This window comes from Rhincodon typus, chromosome 36 (genome assembly GCF_021869965.1).
Source record: "Rhincodon typus isolate 14 chromosome 36, sRhiTyp1.1, whole genome shotgun sequence".
In the NCBI taxonomy this organism is placed as follows: Eukaryota; Metazoa; Chordata; class Chondrichthyes; order Orectolobiformes; family Rhincodontidae; genus Rhincodon; species Rhincodon typus.
The window spans coordinates 16,704,216-16,717,735 of NC_063367.1; the positions used below are offsets into that span (position 1 = coordinate 16,704,216).

General features: G+C 41.8%; 1 protein-coding gene across 2 annotated transcripts in view; it reads left to right on the forward strand.

Annotated features, from left to right (window-relative positions):
- LOC109929142 (dual oxidase 2-like) overlaps nt 1-13,520 on the forward strand; it is a 702,670-nt gene that overhangs the window by 10,740 nt on the left and 678,410 nt on the right. For both annotated transcript variants that reach the window (XM_048617209.1, XM_048617211.1), the window contains exons 4-11: nt 616-780; nt 2,059-2,246; nt 4,296-4,497; nt 6,960-7,126; nt 7,593-7,653; nt 7,769-7,865; nt 9,886-9,976; nt 13,124-13,226. In XM_048617209.1, coding sequence (XP_048473166.1) covers nt 616-780; nt 2,059-2,246; nt 4,296-4,497; nt 6,960-7,126; nt 7,593-7,653; nt 7,769-7,865; nt 9,886-9,976; nt 13,124-13,226 — 1,074 coding nt within the window. The remainder of the gene's footprint in view (nt 1-615; nt 781-2,058; nt 2,247-4,295; nt 4,498-6,959; nt 7,127-7,592; nt 7,654-7,768; nt 7,866-9,885; nt 9,977-13,123; nt 13,227-13,520) is intronic.

Below are 13,520 nucleotides of genomic sequence, written 5' to 3' on the forward strand. Positions count from 1 at the left end.
CCAGGGAGGCTCAGTGGTTAGCACTGCTGCCTCACAGCGCCAGGGAGACGGGTTCAGTCCACCCTCAGTGGAGTTTGAACATCCTCCCCATGGGTTTCCAAAGATGCTGTGGTTTCCTCCTACAGTCCAAAGTTGTGCAGGTTAGGGTGGATTGGCCATGCTAAGTTGCCCATAGTGTCCAAGGATGTGCAGCTATGTGGGTTAGCCATGGGAAATGCAGGGTTACAGGGATAGGGGTGGGGAGTGTGGGTCTGGGCGGGATGCTGTTCGGAGAGTCAGTGTGGACTCGATAGGCTGAGTGGCCTGTTTTCTATGACTTACAAGGTGTGGTCGCAGTGGGATTATAGCCCGAAGCTGGCAATCAGCTGCATATCTGAGGTGAAAAAAAACCCTGACGTTTAGAGGCAATTTCCACTCTCTGCAGCTGAACGTCCCGATTGTAATAGGAGTTTTTTTTTTTGGCAAAGGGCTGTTCACTGAACCATGCTCCACTGTACCTGATAATTTCTCAGGAAACAAGTTGTGCGCAGGGGTAATTATTGCAGCGCATGGTTGGTCAGTCAAAATAATATGCTGCTTCCCCTGCAATATAATAATGTGCGTTTCTTTCTGCAGAATCACCTTTTATGCGTCGGTTGCCGGCTCGGTATGCTGACGGGGTGTACCAGGCTTTCAGTGAGCCAAAAGTGCCGAATGCACGAATCCTCAGTAATATCATATCAAACGGATCGACGGGACTTCCTTCCGTCAATAACAGCACGGTGCTGAGTGTTTTCTTTGGTAAGGATTCAGGCTATGAGGATGCGCACAGCTCCAGTGTTACAGGAACAAGGGAAGGGAGTTACCTATGGCTGTTCTCTCTATCTACCTGTGCTTACAATCTAGCCACCAGGCCTTCACAAGCACAATTGCTACATGTGGTGACCAGAGAGAAACTTCCTCTCACATCCTCAATTCATTTATTTTATTCACTCACGAAATGTGGGTGTCTCTGGCTAGGCCAGCATTTATTGCCCATCTCTAATTGCCCAGAGGGCAGTTAGGAATCAACCACATTGCTGTGGGTTAGGAGTCACATGTAGGCCAGACTAAGTAAGTTTGGCAGATTTCCTTCCCTAAAGGACATTAGCAAACCAGATGGGTCTTTTTCCCCCAACAATTGCAATGGTTTCATCGTCATTTTTTGACCCTTATTTCCAGACTTTTTACTTAATTCAAATGCTACCATCTGCCAGGCAGGATGTGAACCCAGATGGCCAGAACATTAGCTGAGTGTCTGGATTAGCAATAATACCACTAGGCTATTGCCTCCCCTTTCCATCTAATCTATTTGCCAGTATCTTGACTCCTCTGGTGTGAGAGGAATGTGGAGTGGAAGGTAATTGTTGAATAGTTGGAAGGTTTATTTTGAAAGAATTCATCTTATTTAAGAAAGCTTGGAAAAAGGAATATCCTGGTTTCTATGTACCGTGACATTGTAAATGCATCTATAGTGGAAGTGCTGGTAAAATGCAGCATCTATCTTCATAGCTGTGTTTTTTCTATCTGTCTATCCATTCTTTTTATTTTTGTCAGCTTAGTTCATGTAGTTCAATTACAAAGTTCACTAGAATTAATGAAAATTAGCTTTATCCCCCGCAGCAAAAATAAATCCTTGAATTAGAGCTGGGAAAATTCATTTTGAAATGGAGCACCTTGAATGTAAATAAGAGGATAAATTATGGGGAGGTGCTGCAAGTGATCAGATGTAGGCCCTATGTAGAGAACAGAAATTTTTGGAGCAGAAATGAGTGATTTGGATCCCAAAATCACGTGCAAACTGACAAGTTGCTTGTTTATCAATTTAATAGAATTGGAAAAATGACCAGTTTTCCGCTAGTGAGCAAGTTATTCAAATGGGTTTAACGCCAAGGTGAATGTTTCATTGCTGCTTCAAGAAATCCTGAGACTTTTCCCCCAGTTTGACAGGAGTTTCTTAAATAGATTTACTAGTTTGGTTTTGAATGAGAAATTATATGATAAATAATCATTTTATTTCGCTCTTCCATACTCCTGCAGGATACCATGTAATGTTTGAGATTTTAGACACAAGGCATCCTGCCTGCCCCCCTGAGTTCATGGATATTGTAATTCCACATGGCGACTCAGTCTTTGACCCTAATGGGACGGACAGTGTGAGGCTACTGTTTCAGCGAAGTGGGTGGGATCACCGCTCAGGGCACAGCCCCAACAATCCGAGGAACCAGGTAAGAGGGCTATGTGGAGAAGAAGGGTCAGAAACACATCAGAACTTCTAACCAATCAAAGTAATGACCTCTAGACCCACCAAGTATGTACAGAAGGGACAGATTACATCGGCTGGTTGGGAGCGCGCTTCAGAATCTGCCTTCTGTCTCTTTCTTTTCCTTTCTGAGTGGACCCCTGAGGTCTATACATAGCAGCAATTTCCGAAACCGGATGTCAATGCGACGGCTTAGAGGCAACAGGGTTCAGGAAATGTCAGCGCAAGAACTGCAGACATCTCCACATTCCCTATGCCCTGGTGTCAGCACCAGTGCAGGCACAGAGGTCCCAACTTTATTTCACATTTAAAGATGATGGCCAGTCCCCTGTGCTACCTAAGCCATTCCCTGTCGAGTTCCCAGATGGTTTCTCATTGCCTAGCCTGAGAATTAGTGCCAGCAGAGATGTTAGGAAGCATTTCTACAGACAAAGGGCGGTAGGTGTTAGGAACTCTGTTCCAAAAAAAAGGCAGTGGACGCTGGATCATTTGTTGATTTTATATTTTAAGATAGATGAAGTTTTGTTAAACAAAGATATTAAGGATAAGGGCCTAAGGAGTTTCTCCACACGATATCATTTAATGGTGGATCAGCCTCAAAGGGCTGAATGGCCTAGTCCTGTTCTTGTCTTCTGAAGTTCTGGGGCAAGGCAGGGGGCACAGGCAAGGGTTGAAGTGCCCGTTGGTACCTAATGTCATCTGTTTTGATTCTTTTTGGCATTTGTTTTTCCTTCTTGGTGGTGAATATTTAAATTATTTACCTAATCCATTGCAGAGCCTCAGCGAATATCTTCTGCCCCAGGAATAGGTCTCCAGGATGTCACCCAAATGTCTTGGCAAAAAAAATTACAGGACAATAGCAAATGGCAGTTTCCCATTTTGTTTGAAATCTTTCACTTATTACAGACATCATAAGACCATTCAATGCTTCCAAATGATGTTGGCTTCCTCTTTGCACACATGCCATCTTGGTGCCACCTTCAGTGTTAACAGATACACAGTAACCTTCCGCACAGCAAAGACATCAAAAATACCTACCCAGTGCTGAGACCTTAAACTCTATTTCTTGCTGCACATTTGCACCCACAGCAGCCCCTGTACATTAAAATGATTCTGTATGAAGGTATTGAGGTAATAATAGAGATGTAGAATGTACTAAGGAAATGCAAAATTCCTTTCATCCTTTACCGTGATTTTGGGGTGAGATATCTGAGCCCTGTTGCAATTACATTATTAGTCTAATGCTTATTTTATTTACCACTGCCGATTAAGATATCTTCTGTATTTAAATGTGCAAGTGTTGACCTGATTTTTTTTTGTGTAGAGATGGAAGGACTGAGAATTTAATACATTTAATGTATTAAATTGGCACCTCAGTTAGTGTCCATATAGACCATTGTCTCAACACTATTGCCAGTTAGAGGCCATAAGGGACAAGAAAAACAAAGAGGTTGTTATTATGTGCAGAGACAAAATAACTGCAGATGCTGGAATCCAAGGTAGACAAACAGGGGGCTGGAAGAACACAGCATCTGGAGGAAAGGAGAAGTCAATGTTTTGGGTATGACCCTTCTTCAGGACTCTTATTATTTATTGGTTATTATGTGCATATCTTTCAAAGCATTCACCTAAAAAGACTCTGCATGCTGTCTGTATACACTATTGCAACTCTGTCTGACAGTCTGCTATGGGTTTGCAAGCTGCACACACAGAAAGCAATTGATTTGGTGTAATGCCTGCTTCTTAACTTATAATATGTTTTACTATTTTAATTAAACTGGCCAACACATCAAGCAGTCACTGAAAAGCAATTGATTATTAGACCATTGTCATTGACATAACAATGACTAGCAAACATGGCTTATAAGAGGAAGATAAAGAGGAAAGGTAGCAGGCTATACCAGGAATAGGCAGATCAATGAAGTTAATGAACCCGTCAGAAACAGAAAACTGAATCAAATGGACTTTGTAACTTTTTCTTTCTGTTGGCTGGTTCTTAATTCATTTCCAACAGCTCAATGAAGTTACCGCATGGATAGATGGAAGCTCCATTTATGGATCTTCCCATTCTTGGTGTGATGAGTTACGAAGTTTCTCTGGTGGTCGACTTGCTTCTGGCTCGGACCCACTGCTTCCAAAACCAAGTACTGGAAAGTTGCCTATGTGGAATCACCCTGATCCAACCACTGGCCAGACTGGCCTCCAAGGATTTTACGGTGATTATATATAATTTTGAACTTGTGACAAGTGAATAATAGCAATTAGTCTTTATAATTTGTTGTATGTACTGCTGTGGTCAGTGTCATGCCAATGTAAAACAGGCAGATGCAGTAATATTGAATATTGTAATGTTCAAGTTCATTAAGGGTAAATTCTAAAAAAACACAACTCATGGGCTCATGTTTGCTTAAGCTAGGCGAGTTTTATTTATTAAAAGCTCGTTCAACTTGTTTATCAACTTTAAAATGTTCCACATAATCAGAGTTCTGAGTACGTAAATACTAGGTAAATAATTGAAATTTATTTTGTGCATTTCTTTCTGGGGATGTAACCAGAAAGTTTGATGAAGGCAGGGCGTTAGATATTGTCTACATCAACTGTGGTAAAGCCTTTGACAAGGTTCCACATAGTAGACTGGTTAGTAAGGTTTGATTGCATGGGATTCAGGGAGAGCTTGCCAATTGGATACAAAATTGGCCTAATGGTAGGAAGTAGAGGGTGGTGGTAGAGGATTGTTTTTCAGACTGGAAGCTTGTGAGCAGCAGTGTTCCACAGGGATTAGTTCTGGGTCCACTTTCGTTTGTAATTTATATAAACGATTTGGATGAGAATTTAGGAGGTATGGTTAGTAAGTTTGTGGATGACACCAAAATTGGAGTTGTAGTCGAGAGTGAAAAAGGTTATCTAAGATTACAAAGGGATCTTGATCAATTGGGCCAACGGGCCAAGGAGTGGCAGTGGAGTTTAATTTGGATAAATGCAAGGTATTGCATTTTGGTAAAAAGAACAAGGGCAGGACTTATATGGTTAATGGTAGGTCTCTGTGTAGTGTTGTTGAACAAAGAGACCTAGGAGTTCAGGTACATAGTTCTTTGAAAGTTGCATCACAGGTAGACAGGGTAACTAAGAAGGCATTTAGCACACTTGCCTTCATTGCACTGAGTATAGGAGTTGGGACGTCATTTTAAGGCTGTGCATGGCATTGGTAAGATCACCTTTGGAGTACTGTGTACAGTTCCGGTCGCCCTGCTATAGGAAGGATATTATTAAATTGGGGAGGGTTCAGAAAAGATTTACCAGGATGTTGCCGGGGCTGGTGGGTTTGAGTTATAGAGATAGACTGGGACTTGTTGCACAGGCGTGTAGGAGGTTGAGGGGTGATCTTACAGGGGTTTATAAAATGACGAGGAGCATAGAAAAGATGAATAGCAAAAGCCTTTTCCCAAGGATGGATAAATTCAAAATTAAGGGACATATTTTTAAGGTGAGAGGAGACAGATTTAAAAGGGACAGAGGGGCAACATTTTCACACAGAGGGTAGTTCGTGTGTGGAATGAACTGCCAGAGGACACGGCAGATACAGGTAAAGTTACCACATCTAAAAGATATTTGGATAGGTACATGAATAGGAAAAGTTTAGAGAGAAATGGGCCAAACACAGGAAGTGGGACTAGTTTTTAGAATCTAGTTGGCATGGACGAGTCAGACTGACGGGTCTGTTTCCATACTGTATGACTCCATGATTCTACGACTAGCCTCTCACAAGGTAAATCAACTGGTTAGATTTTTACTGAGAAACCTAACATCTTAAGTGAATGGGAAAATGGTACATCAAATTGAAAGATCATCATGGAATAAGATATGGGTGCCATTTTTCTCACCACTGAATTTTTGACCTCAGCTCATCATGGTTAGACAAGGCAAAATTTGGAGAACAAGTGCTTTACTCCATAGGAAGGTAAAAAGAGCAGGAGAGGCATTTCCATTGTGTTTCTGTACATTCCCATGAAGCAACCTTATACAAGGAGGCTTGGGGAAAAATGCATCTCACCCACAGTTATTTAATGGCTGTGGGAGATCATGACCAGAAGAAGAATATAACTTCCTGCACCCACAAATTTGATTTCATATGGTGCCAATTCAGTGCCTAACACTTTGCACAAGTCATAAGACCAAACGTAGTTTTTGCCAAGTTCTAAAGGTAGCAAAATCCATAATCTTTAATGAAGATAGCTAGAAAATTTAACAGTACTGTCAATTTTCTGTGGCATGTCCAGGCTTGTGATTGTTTTCAAGTTAGCCAATCCTCCAGTACTCTGTGGAGGCCCTCAACATCTCAATTGGCATTTTCAGATTTCAAAGAGAGAATGGGAAAGAAAACATGAACTTTGTTGGCTTTATTTGATCATCTATATTGAAAGAGGTTTGTTAATGAGGATTTAATTGTAGATATGTTCTAACCAACCTGTTCAGAGATGTTATTATACACCTCTGGAATGACTTTACTACAGGTCACCTAGTCCAGAGATAAGGGCATTACCACTGCATTGCCAGAACCTCCATGGATATAATTATATTCTGGTACAAATTCTCTGTAAGGGAATAGAATACAAATTTTAAAAAAAACACTCCAGTGAGCCTCTGACAGTTGTTTAATGAAGGTACAATTCTGTTCTAGATTTTGGAAATGCAGCTGCCAACGAAAGCCCATTCATCATGGCAGAGAGTGTCATTTGGTTTCGCTATCACAATTACCTGGCTTCTCAGTATGAAGCTTTGAACCCCTCGTGGTCTGATGAAGATATATTCCAGCATGCTAGAAAATGGGTGATTGCCTCATTTCAGGTAATTTGGTGAAAACCCAAAGTTACAATCAGTACTGTATATATATATAAATCATACAGTCTAAACCAGCATTCTTTTCAAATTTTATGATGACCTTGCTCCATACCCCTGTCCTACCCAATAACTCTCTGAGATCTCTGCACGTCTCCCACTCTGGCCTCTTACCCATTCCTGATTTTAATTATTCCAGTGTTGGCAATTGTACCCTTACCCACCTAGACCCTAGGATCTCCCAAATTCCTTTTCCAAACCATTCCTCCCCTACTTGCCCCTTCCCCTTCTTTCTTAAAGTCAACGACTTTAACTGAAGTCACCATTCCCAATATCTCTACGTATGCCAAATGTTGCTGCTCCCTGTTTTGGGTTGTTTTAAAGACATTATTTACTCAGATGCCAAGCTGATGTTCCATGCTAAGTATAAACCTAGCCTCTACCTCTCCACTAACCATTAACTTTGTCTTTGCAGAACATTGTACTTTATGAGTGGTTACCAAAATACCTGGGAGCAAGTGTATCTGACTATACTGGTAAGATGCAGGGAATGTGATTGCCTCCAATTGCAAAGTTAAAAGGAAAACTTTATGTGCTGTATCAGTTCAGTTTCTCTTATCAGAACTGTAAATTCTTTTCTGGGTTTCATAGGCTACAAGACATTTGTTGATCCTGGCATCTCGCCTGAGTTTCAAGCTGCTGCCATCAGATTTGGTGATAGCCTGGTACCTCCAGGCGTTTACATGAGGTAACAAGGAGGAGCTATACCATTATTGTTTGTTTTAACATTATTCATATGGTGCCAATTCAGTCCCTAACACTTTACACAAGTCATAAGACCAAACATAGTTTTTGCCAAGTTCTAAAGGTAGCAAAATCCATAGTCATTAATGAAAGTAGTTTCCTTTATTTTACAATGTGGTATTTATTGACTCTGATTTCTCAAACTTCCACTTGGATTGTTAACCCTCCCAGACACCTGACCCAGTGGCTGCCTCTCTCGCTTCTGAAAGATTGAGAGACTTGAGCTTGTCTCTTACTGACTCTGGTGCAGTACCAAGAGGGTGCTGCGCTGTTGGCAGTATCATCTAGTGGACGAGCCATTAAACTGTGGATCTCACTCTTAGTTTAGATAGATGTAAAAAATCAACATGGGGAGAATCCCTCAGCACATGGGTTGGCATTAATCTTTCAACAAAGGCAAGAATATAGAATATCTGGTCATTTAACCTGTTGTTTGTGGTATCTTACTGTAGGCTGTCCTGTTTCTTACATCACAACAGTGATAATGCTCCAAGAGTTTGCATTTGTCTTTAAAGTCCCTTTCTTGAAATAAATATTTCCTTTAAATGTTTCTTCCATGAGATGTGGGTGTGGCTGGCAGAGCCAACATTTATTGCTCATCTCTGATTGCTCTGGAGGCAGTGCTGGTGAGCTGCCTCCTTGTAAAGCTACAGTCCATGTGGTGTAGATAGACCCATAATGCCTTTAGGAAGGGAGTTCCAAGATTTTGATCCAATCACAGCGAAGGAATGGCGATATGGCTCTGAGCTTGGGCTGCTAATTTGGCAAGTGACATTTGTGTCATGCAAGTGCCAGGCAATGACCATTTCTAATAAGAGAAAATCTAACCATCGTTCCATGACATTCAATAACATCAGCATCACTGAATGCTCCACTGTCAATAGCCTGGAGGTTACCATTGACCAGAAACTGAACTGGATTAGCTGTAGAAATACTATAGTTACAAGAGCAGCTCAGAGGCTAGGAATCCTGCAATGAGTAACTCACCTTCTGATTCCTTAAAGCCTGTATATCATCCTCAAGGCACAAGTAAGAAATGGGATAGAATACTCCCCAATTACCTTGATGGGCGCATCTTAAACAACATGCAAGAGGCTTCACACCATCCAGCCCGCTCTATTGGTATCACATCCATACGCATTCACTCCTTCCACCACTGATGCTTGCAAAATTCCTGAGATAGCAGCTTCCAAACCTAACTCAAAGGACATGGGCAGCAGATACATGGGAGCATTTCCACCTGCAAGTTCCCATCCAATATGTTGCCTTCAGTGTCACTGGGCCAAAAACCTGGAATTCCCTCCCTAATGGCATTGTGGGTCAACCCACAGCAGGTGGACTGCAATGGTCCAAGAAGGCATCTCACCACCACCTTCTCAAGGGCAACTAGGGACGGACGAAAAATGCTGGTAGAGCCAGTAACACCCACATTCTGTGAATGAATTTTTAAAAAGCCACTGCAATGTGTGATTTGGAGGGAACTCACAGGAGGTGCTGTTTCATCCTTTGCATCATCAGTTGAAGAGCAAACTATATTTGGTATGTTCTTCCCTCAATGAGTTTCCTCTTGACATTTGATTGGGTCAGCTTCCCACACCCAGTAATTGGTTAACATCATCTGATTGGCTTTGATTTATTGTAGTCACATGTACCTAAGTATAGTGGAAAGTTTTGTTTTGTGAGCAGTGCAGGCAGATCATAGCAAACAAGGATATACAGGTCATAGGGTACTTAGACAGAGTAAGGCAGACAGGTTACACTGCACAGGAGGTGCACAAAGCAAGATGAACCTTATTTGGAGAGTCTATTCAGCCATCTATTAACAGCAGGAAAGAAGCTGTTCTTGAACCTGCTGGTGCGTGTGTTCAAGTTTCTGTATCATCATCTGTACAAGCTGCTATATCAGTTTCAGAAAGTTATCTTTTTACGGACACCTTGTTTTTTTTTGTTTTGGTTCATTCCAGAAACAGGACTTGTACATTCCGTAAAGTCAACACCATCTACAACAGGGAGTCTACTGCACTTCGAGTGTGCAACAACTTCTGGAGCAGACAGGTACAGAATTCAAGTGGTTAGTCTCCCAAGATCACATCCCGTGATGGACTACAGATAGTGTAGGGATTTGTAATTCCCTACAGCTTTTCCATACCTCTCCTCTTTGATGGCAAAAAATGACGCAAGAAATTCAGGGCAGATTTTTACAAAACACCAGTTTGATCTCAACTAGAGTATTGAGAGCAGACATGGTTTTAATGTGGGAGCAAATTACTGCAGATGCTGGAATCTGTATGGAAAACAACAAATGCTGGAGATCACAGCAGGTCAGGCAGCATCCATGGAGAGAAAGCAAGCTAATGTTTTGAGTCTAAGATGACTCTTCATCAGAGCTGATGTGAAGTCTGGAGGGGACAGCATTTATGCTATATTTGGAGGAGTGGGGGTGAGTTGGTTTCGTTTAGGTGGGATATAGAGTGCTGGTGGAGGAAAAATATTGATAGTTCGGATTAAGTGATTGGAATGTGAGAATAGCAGAACAATGGTGTCTAACTGCCAGACTTGAAAGAGAAGACAGTGCCACTGGGGTGGGGTGAGGGGAGAGAGTACATGGTGACAGAGAATGTAACAAGTAAGGCTAAAAGAAAGGGAAGGAATGGGAGCTGGTTCACAATTTGAAGGTGCTGAACACAATATTAGGTCCGGAAGGCTATAAAGTGCCTCATCTGAAGGTGAGATGTTGTTCCTCCAGTTTGTGCTGTGATTCACTGGTACACCACAGCATGCCAAGGACAGTTGCGAGCAGGAACAGATGTGTTAAAATGACTGGCTTCAAGAGGGTTGGGGTCATGCTTCTGAGCAGATGTTTTAATGTGAATAATTCTAAGGATCGGGAAGAAAGGTTATGAGGACAGATAGGGACTGTTCTCCTTTTGAGAAGATTGAGAAGAGATGTCATACAAAAGCTGGAAGCATTATAAACTGGGAGGAGGACGGTGTAGAACTCCAAAGGACCTAGAGAAGTTGGTGGAGTCAGCAGATTAGTATCATTTTGGTAGGAAGAGCGTGCACAGACAGTCCAAATAGGAAGATTGATATGACCAGTACATTCATTTCTATGTATTACTGGTTTCTGTTTCTGATTTGCTAAATGTCAGCTGGGGAGTCCAGAGATGATGGCCTAATGATATTATCACTAGACTATTAATCCAGAGACCCTGGTAATGTCTTGGGGGAGAAAAAATTGTGGATACTGGAAATCAGAAACAAAACAGAAATTGCTGGAATAACTCACAAGGTCTGGCAGCATCTGTGGAAAGAAAGCAGAGTTAAAATTTTGGGTCCGGTGACTCTTCAAATGTCCTAGGAACCCAGGTTCAAATCTGCCAACACAGTTGGTGGAATTTGAATTCAGTAAAAAGAAACTGGGGTTAAGGGTCTAATGATGAACATGAATCCATCAATGATTGTCAGAAAAAAAAATATGGTCATTAAAATCTTTCAAGGAAGGAAATCTGCTGTCCTCACCTGGTCTGGCCTACATGTGACTCCAGACCCACAGCAATGTGGTTGATTCTCACTGCCCCTCTGGGAATCTGGAACGGGTAATAAATATCGGCCTGGCCAGCAACATCCACATCCTGCGAAAGAATTTTTAAAAAGTTGGAGTGATGTCAGCTCCATAGTTAGTCCACATTACATTGGAGAGACTGCAGGAGAGATTTGCACAAATGGTCCCAAGGATGAGTACGTTCAGTTATGAAGATAGATTGAAGGAGTAGGGACTGTTCTCCTTAGAGAGGAGTAGTCTAAGAAGAGATTAGATTGAAGTTTCCAATATCATGGGGGATCTGGATAGAATGGATAGGGAGAAATTGTTCCTGCTCAGGAATGAGAAGACACAAATTTAAAGACTTCAGAAACATAACAAATGTGATGTGAGGAAAATCTTTTTTAACTTAGTGAGTAGTTAGGGTCTGGAATGCTCTGCCTGAAAGTGTGGTGGAGGCAGATTTAATTCAGGCATTCAAGAGGGCATTAGATGATTATTTAAATAGAAGGCATACCCAAGAGAAAAATCGGGAGAATGGCATTATGTCATTATGCCCATTGGTTCAGTGGAGCAGATATAATGGGTTGAATGGTCTCATTCTGCACCGTAACACTTTTGCGAATGATTGAGCTCTTCAGATCAGGGGAGGTCTGGACACAGTATACATTGAAAGATTGTCCCTGGTGGCGGAAAGTTCCAGAACCCGAGGGCACTGGTTTAAAATGATTGACAACAGAACCAGAGGTGACATGAGGAGGAAACTGTTTTTCACGGCGAGTGGTGAGAATCTAGAATGTTCCATCTGAGACTATGGTAGAGGCTGACGCAGCTGTGGCTTTCCAAAGGAAATTGAATACTTGTCTGCAAAGAGAAAGCTTGTAAGGCTACTGGGGTAAAGGTAGGGGAGTGAGATTAGCTGAGTCATTTTTGCAGAGAGCTGGCAGGGTCACGATGGATTAAATGGCCTTCTCGTGAGTTGGGACTGTTCTGTGATTGACTATTGCTCCATCACTTTCCTCGCTGGCCCAGATGCACTTCATCAAGTGATAGTGTTGCTGGTAAGTAGGTTAGGGTTACATGTGGTTATCTGCATTCTGCTGGTTTTTATAGTCCTTCGGTGTCCTGTTTTCACATTTTTGGCAGCAAGATTTTCAAATTGAAACCTAATAAAAACATATGAACTATCACCAGTGACCTGATCTGCGTTGGACACAGCCCAATCCCCAAACAGAAGAAGTGTGTTTTCATTCTTTGATAAAGAATGTCAGAAACACTCTCTCTGACTGTTTTACAAAGGGATGAGCAATAAATGCTGACCTTGCCAGTGACGCCCACATCTTGTGAATAAATATTTTATAAATTGCAAGACATTGCTCAACCGGAAAATTAAATTAGTCAGGCACAAAAACATTTGACGGTATAATGGAGGGATATGGGCCAAATGCTGGCAAGTGGGACGAGATTAATTTAGGATATCTGGTCAGCATGGACGAATTGGTTCGAAGGGTCTGTTTCCGCGCTCTGTGACTCTATGACTCTAAGCGAATGAGATGAATTTTAATCTTTAGAAGATGGCATAAGTCTTTTCAACAGGTTTTTGTTGAAGGTGTAAAGAGTGCAGAAGGTTGGATGGTTGAATGACTTTTTTGTTTCAGAGGACAAACCTTCGAACTGGAGCTGATGTGGAGGACCTGATTTTTGGGATGGCATCTCAAATCGCTGAGAAAGAAGACAATATTATTGTGGAAGATCTGAGAGGTGATCTGTTTATTGAGGGTTTCTTACAAAATCCTTCCAACACAAACCAATAGCAGATAGTGATTCAGGAGAGATTCCTGATCTGCCATTGTAATAGAAAGGAACTGCAGTTCCGCCATCAGTATCCAAAACTCTGGATTGCAACATGCAAGTAAAAGTGTATGTTGCCATAGTGACTTGAATCCCTGATTGGATTATAACACACCACATCAACAATGGAATAGTGCCATAACACTAATGGGCAATGATTAAGAGATAACACAGTGTGGAGCTGGAGGAACACAGCAGGCCAGG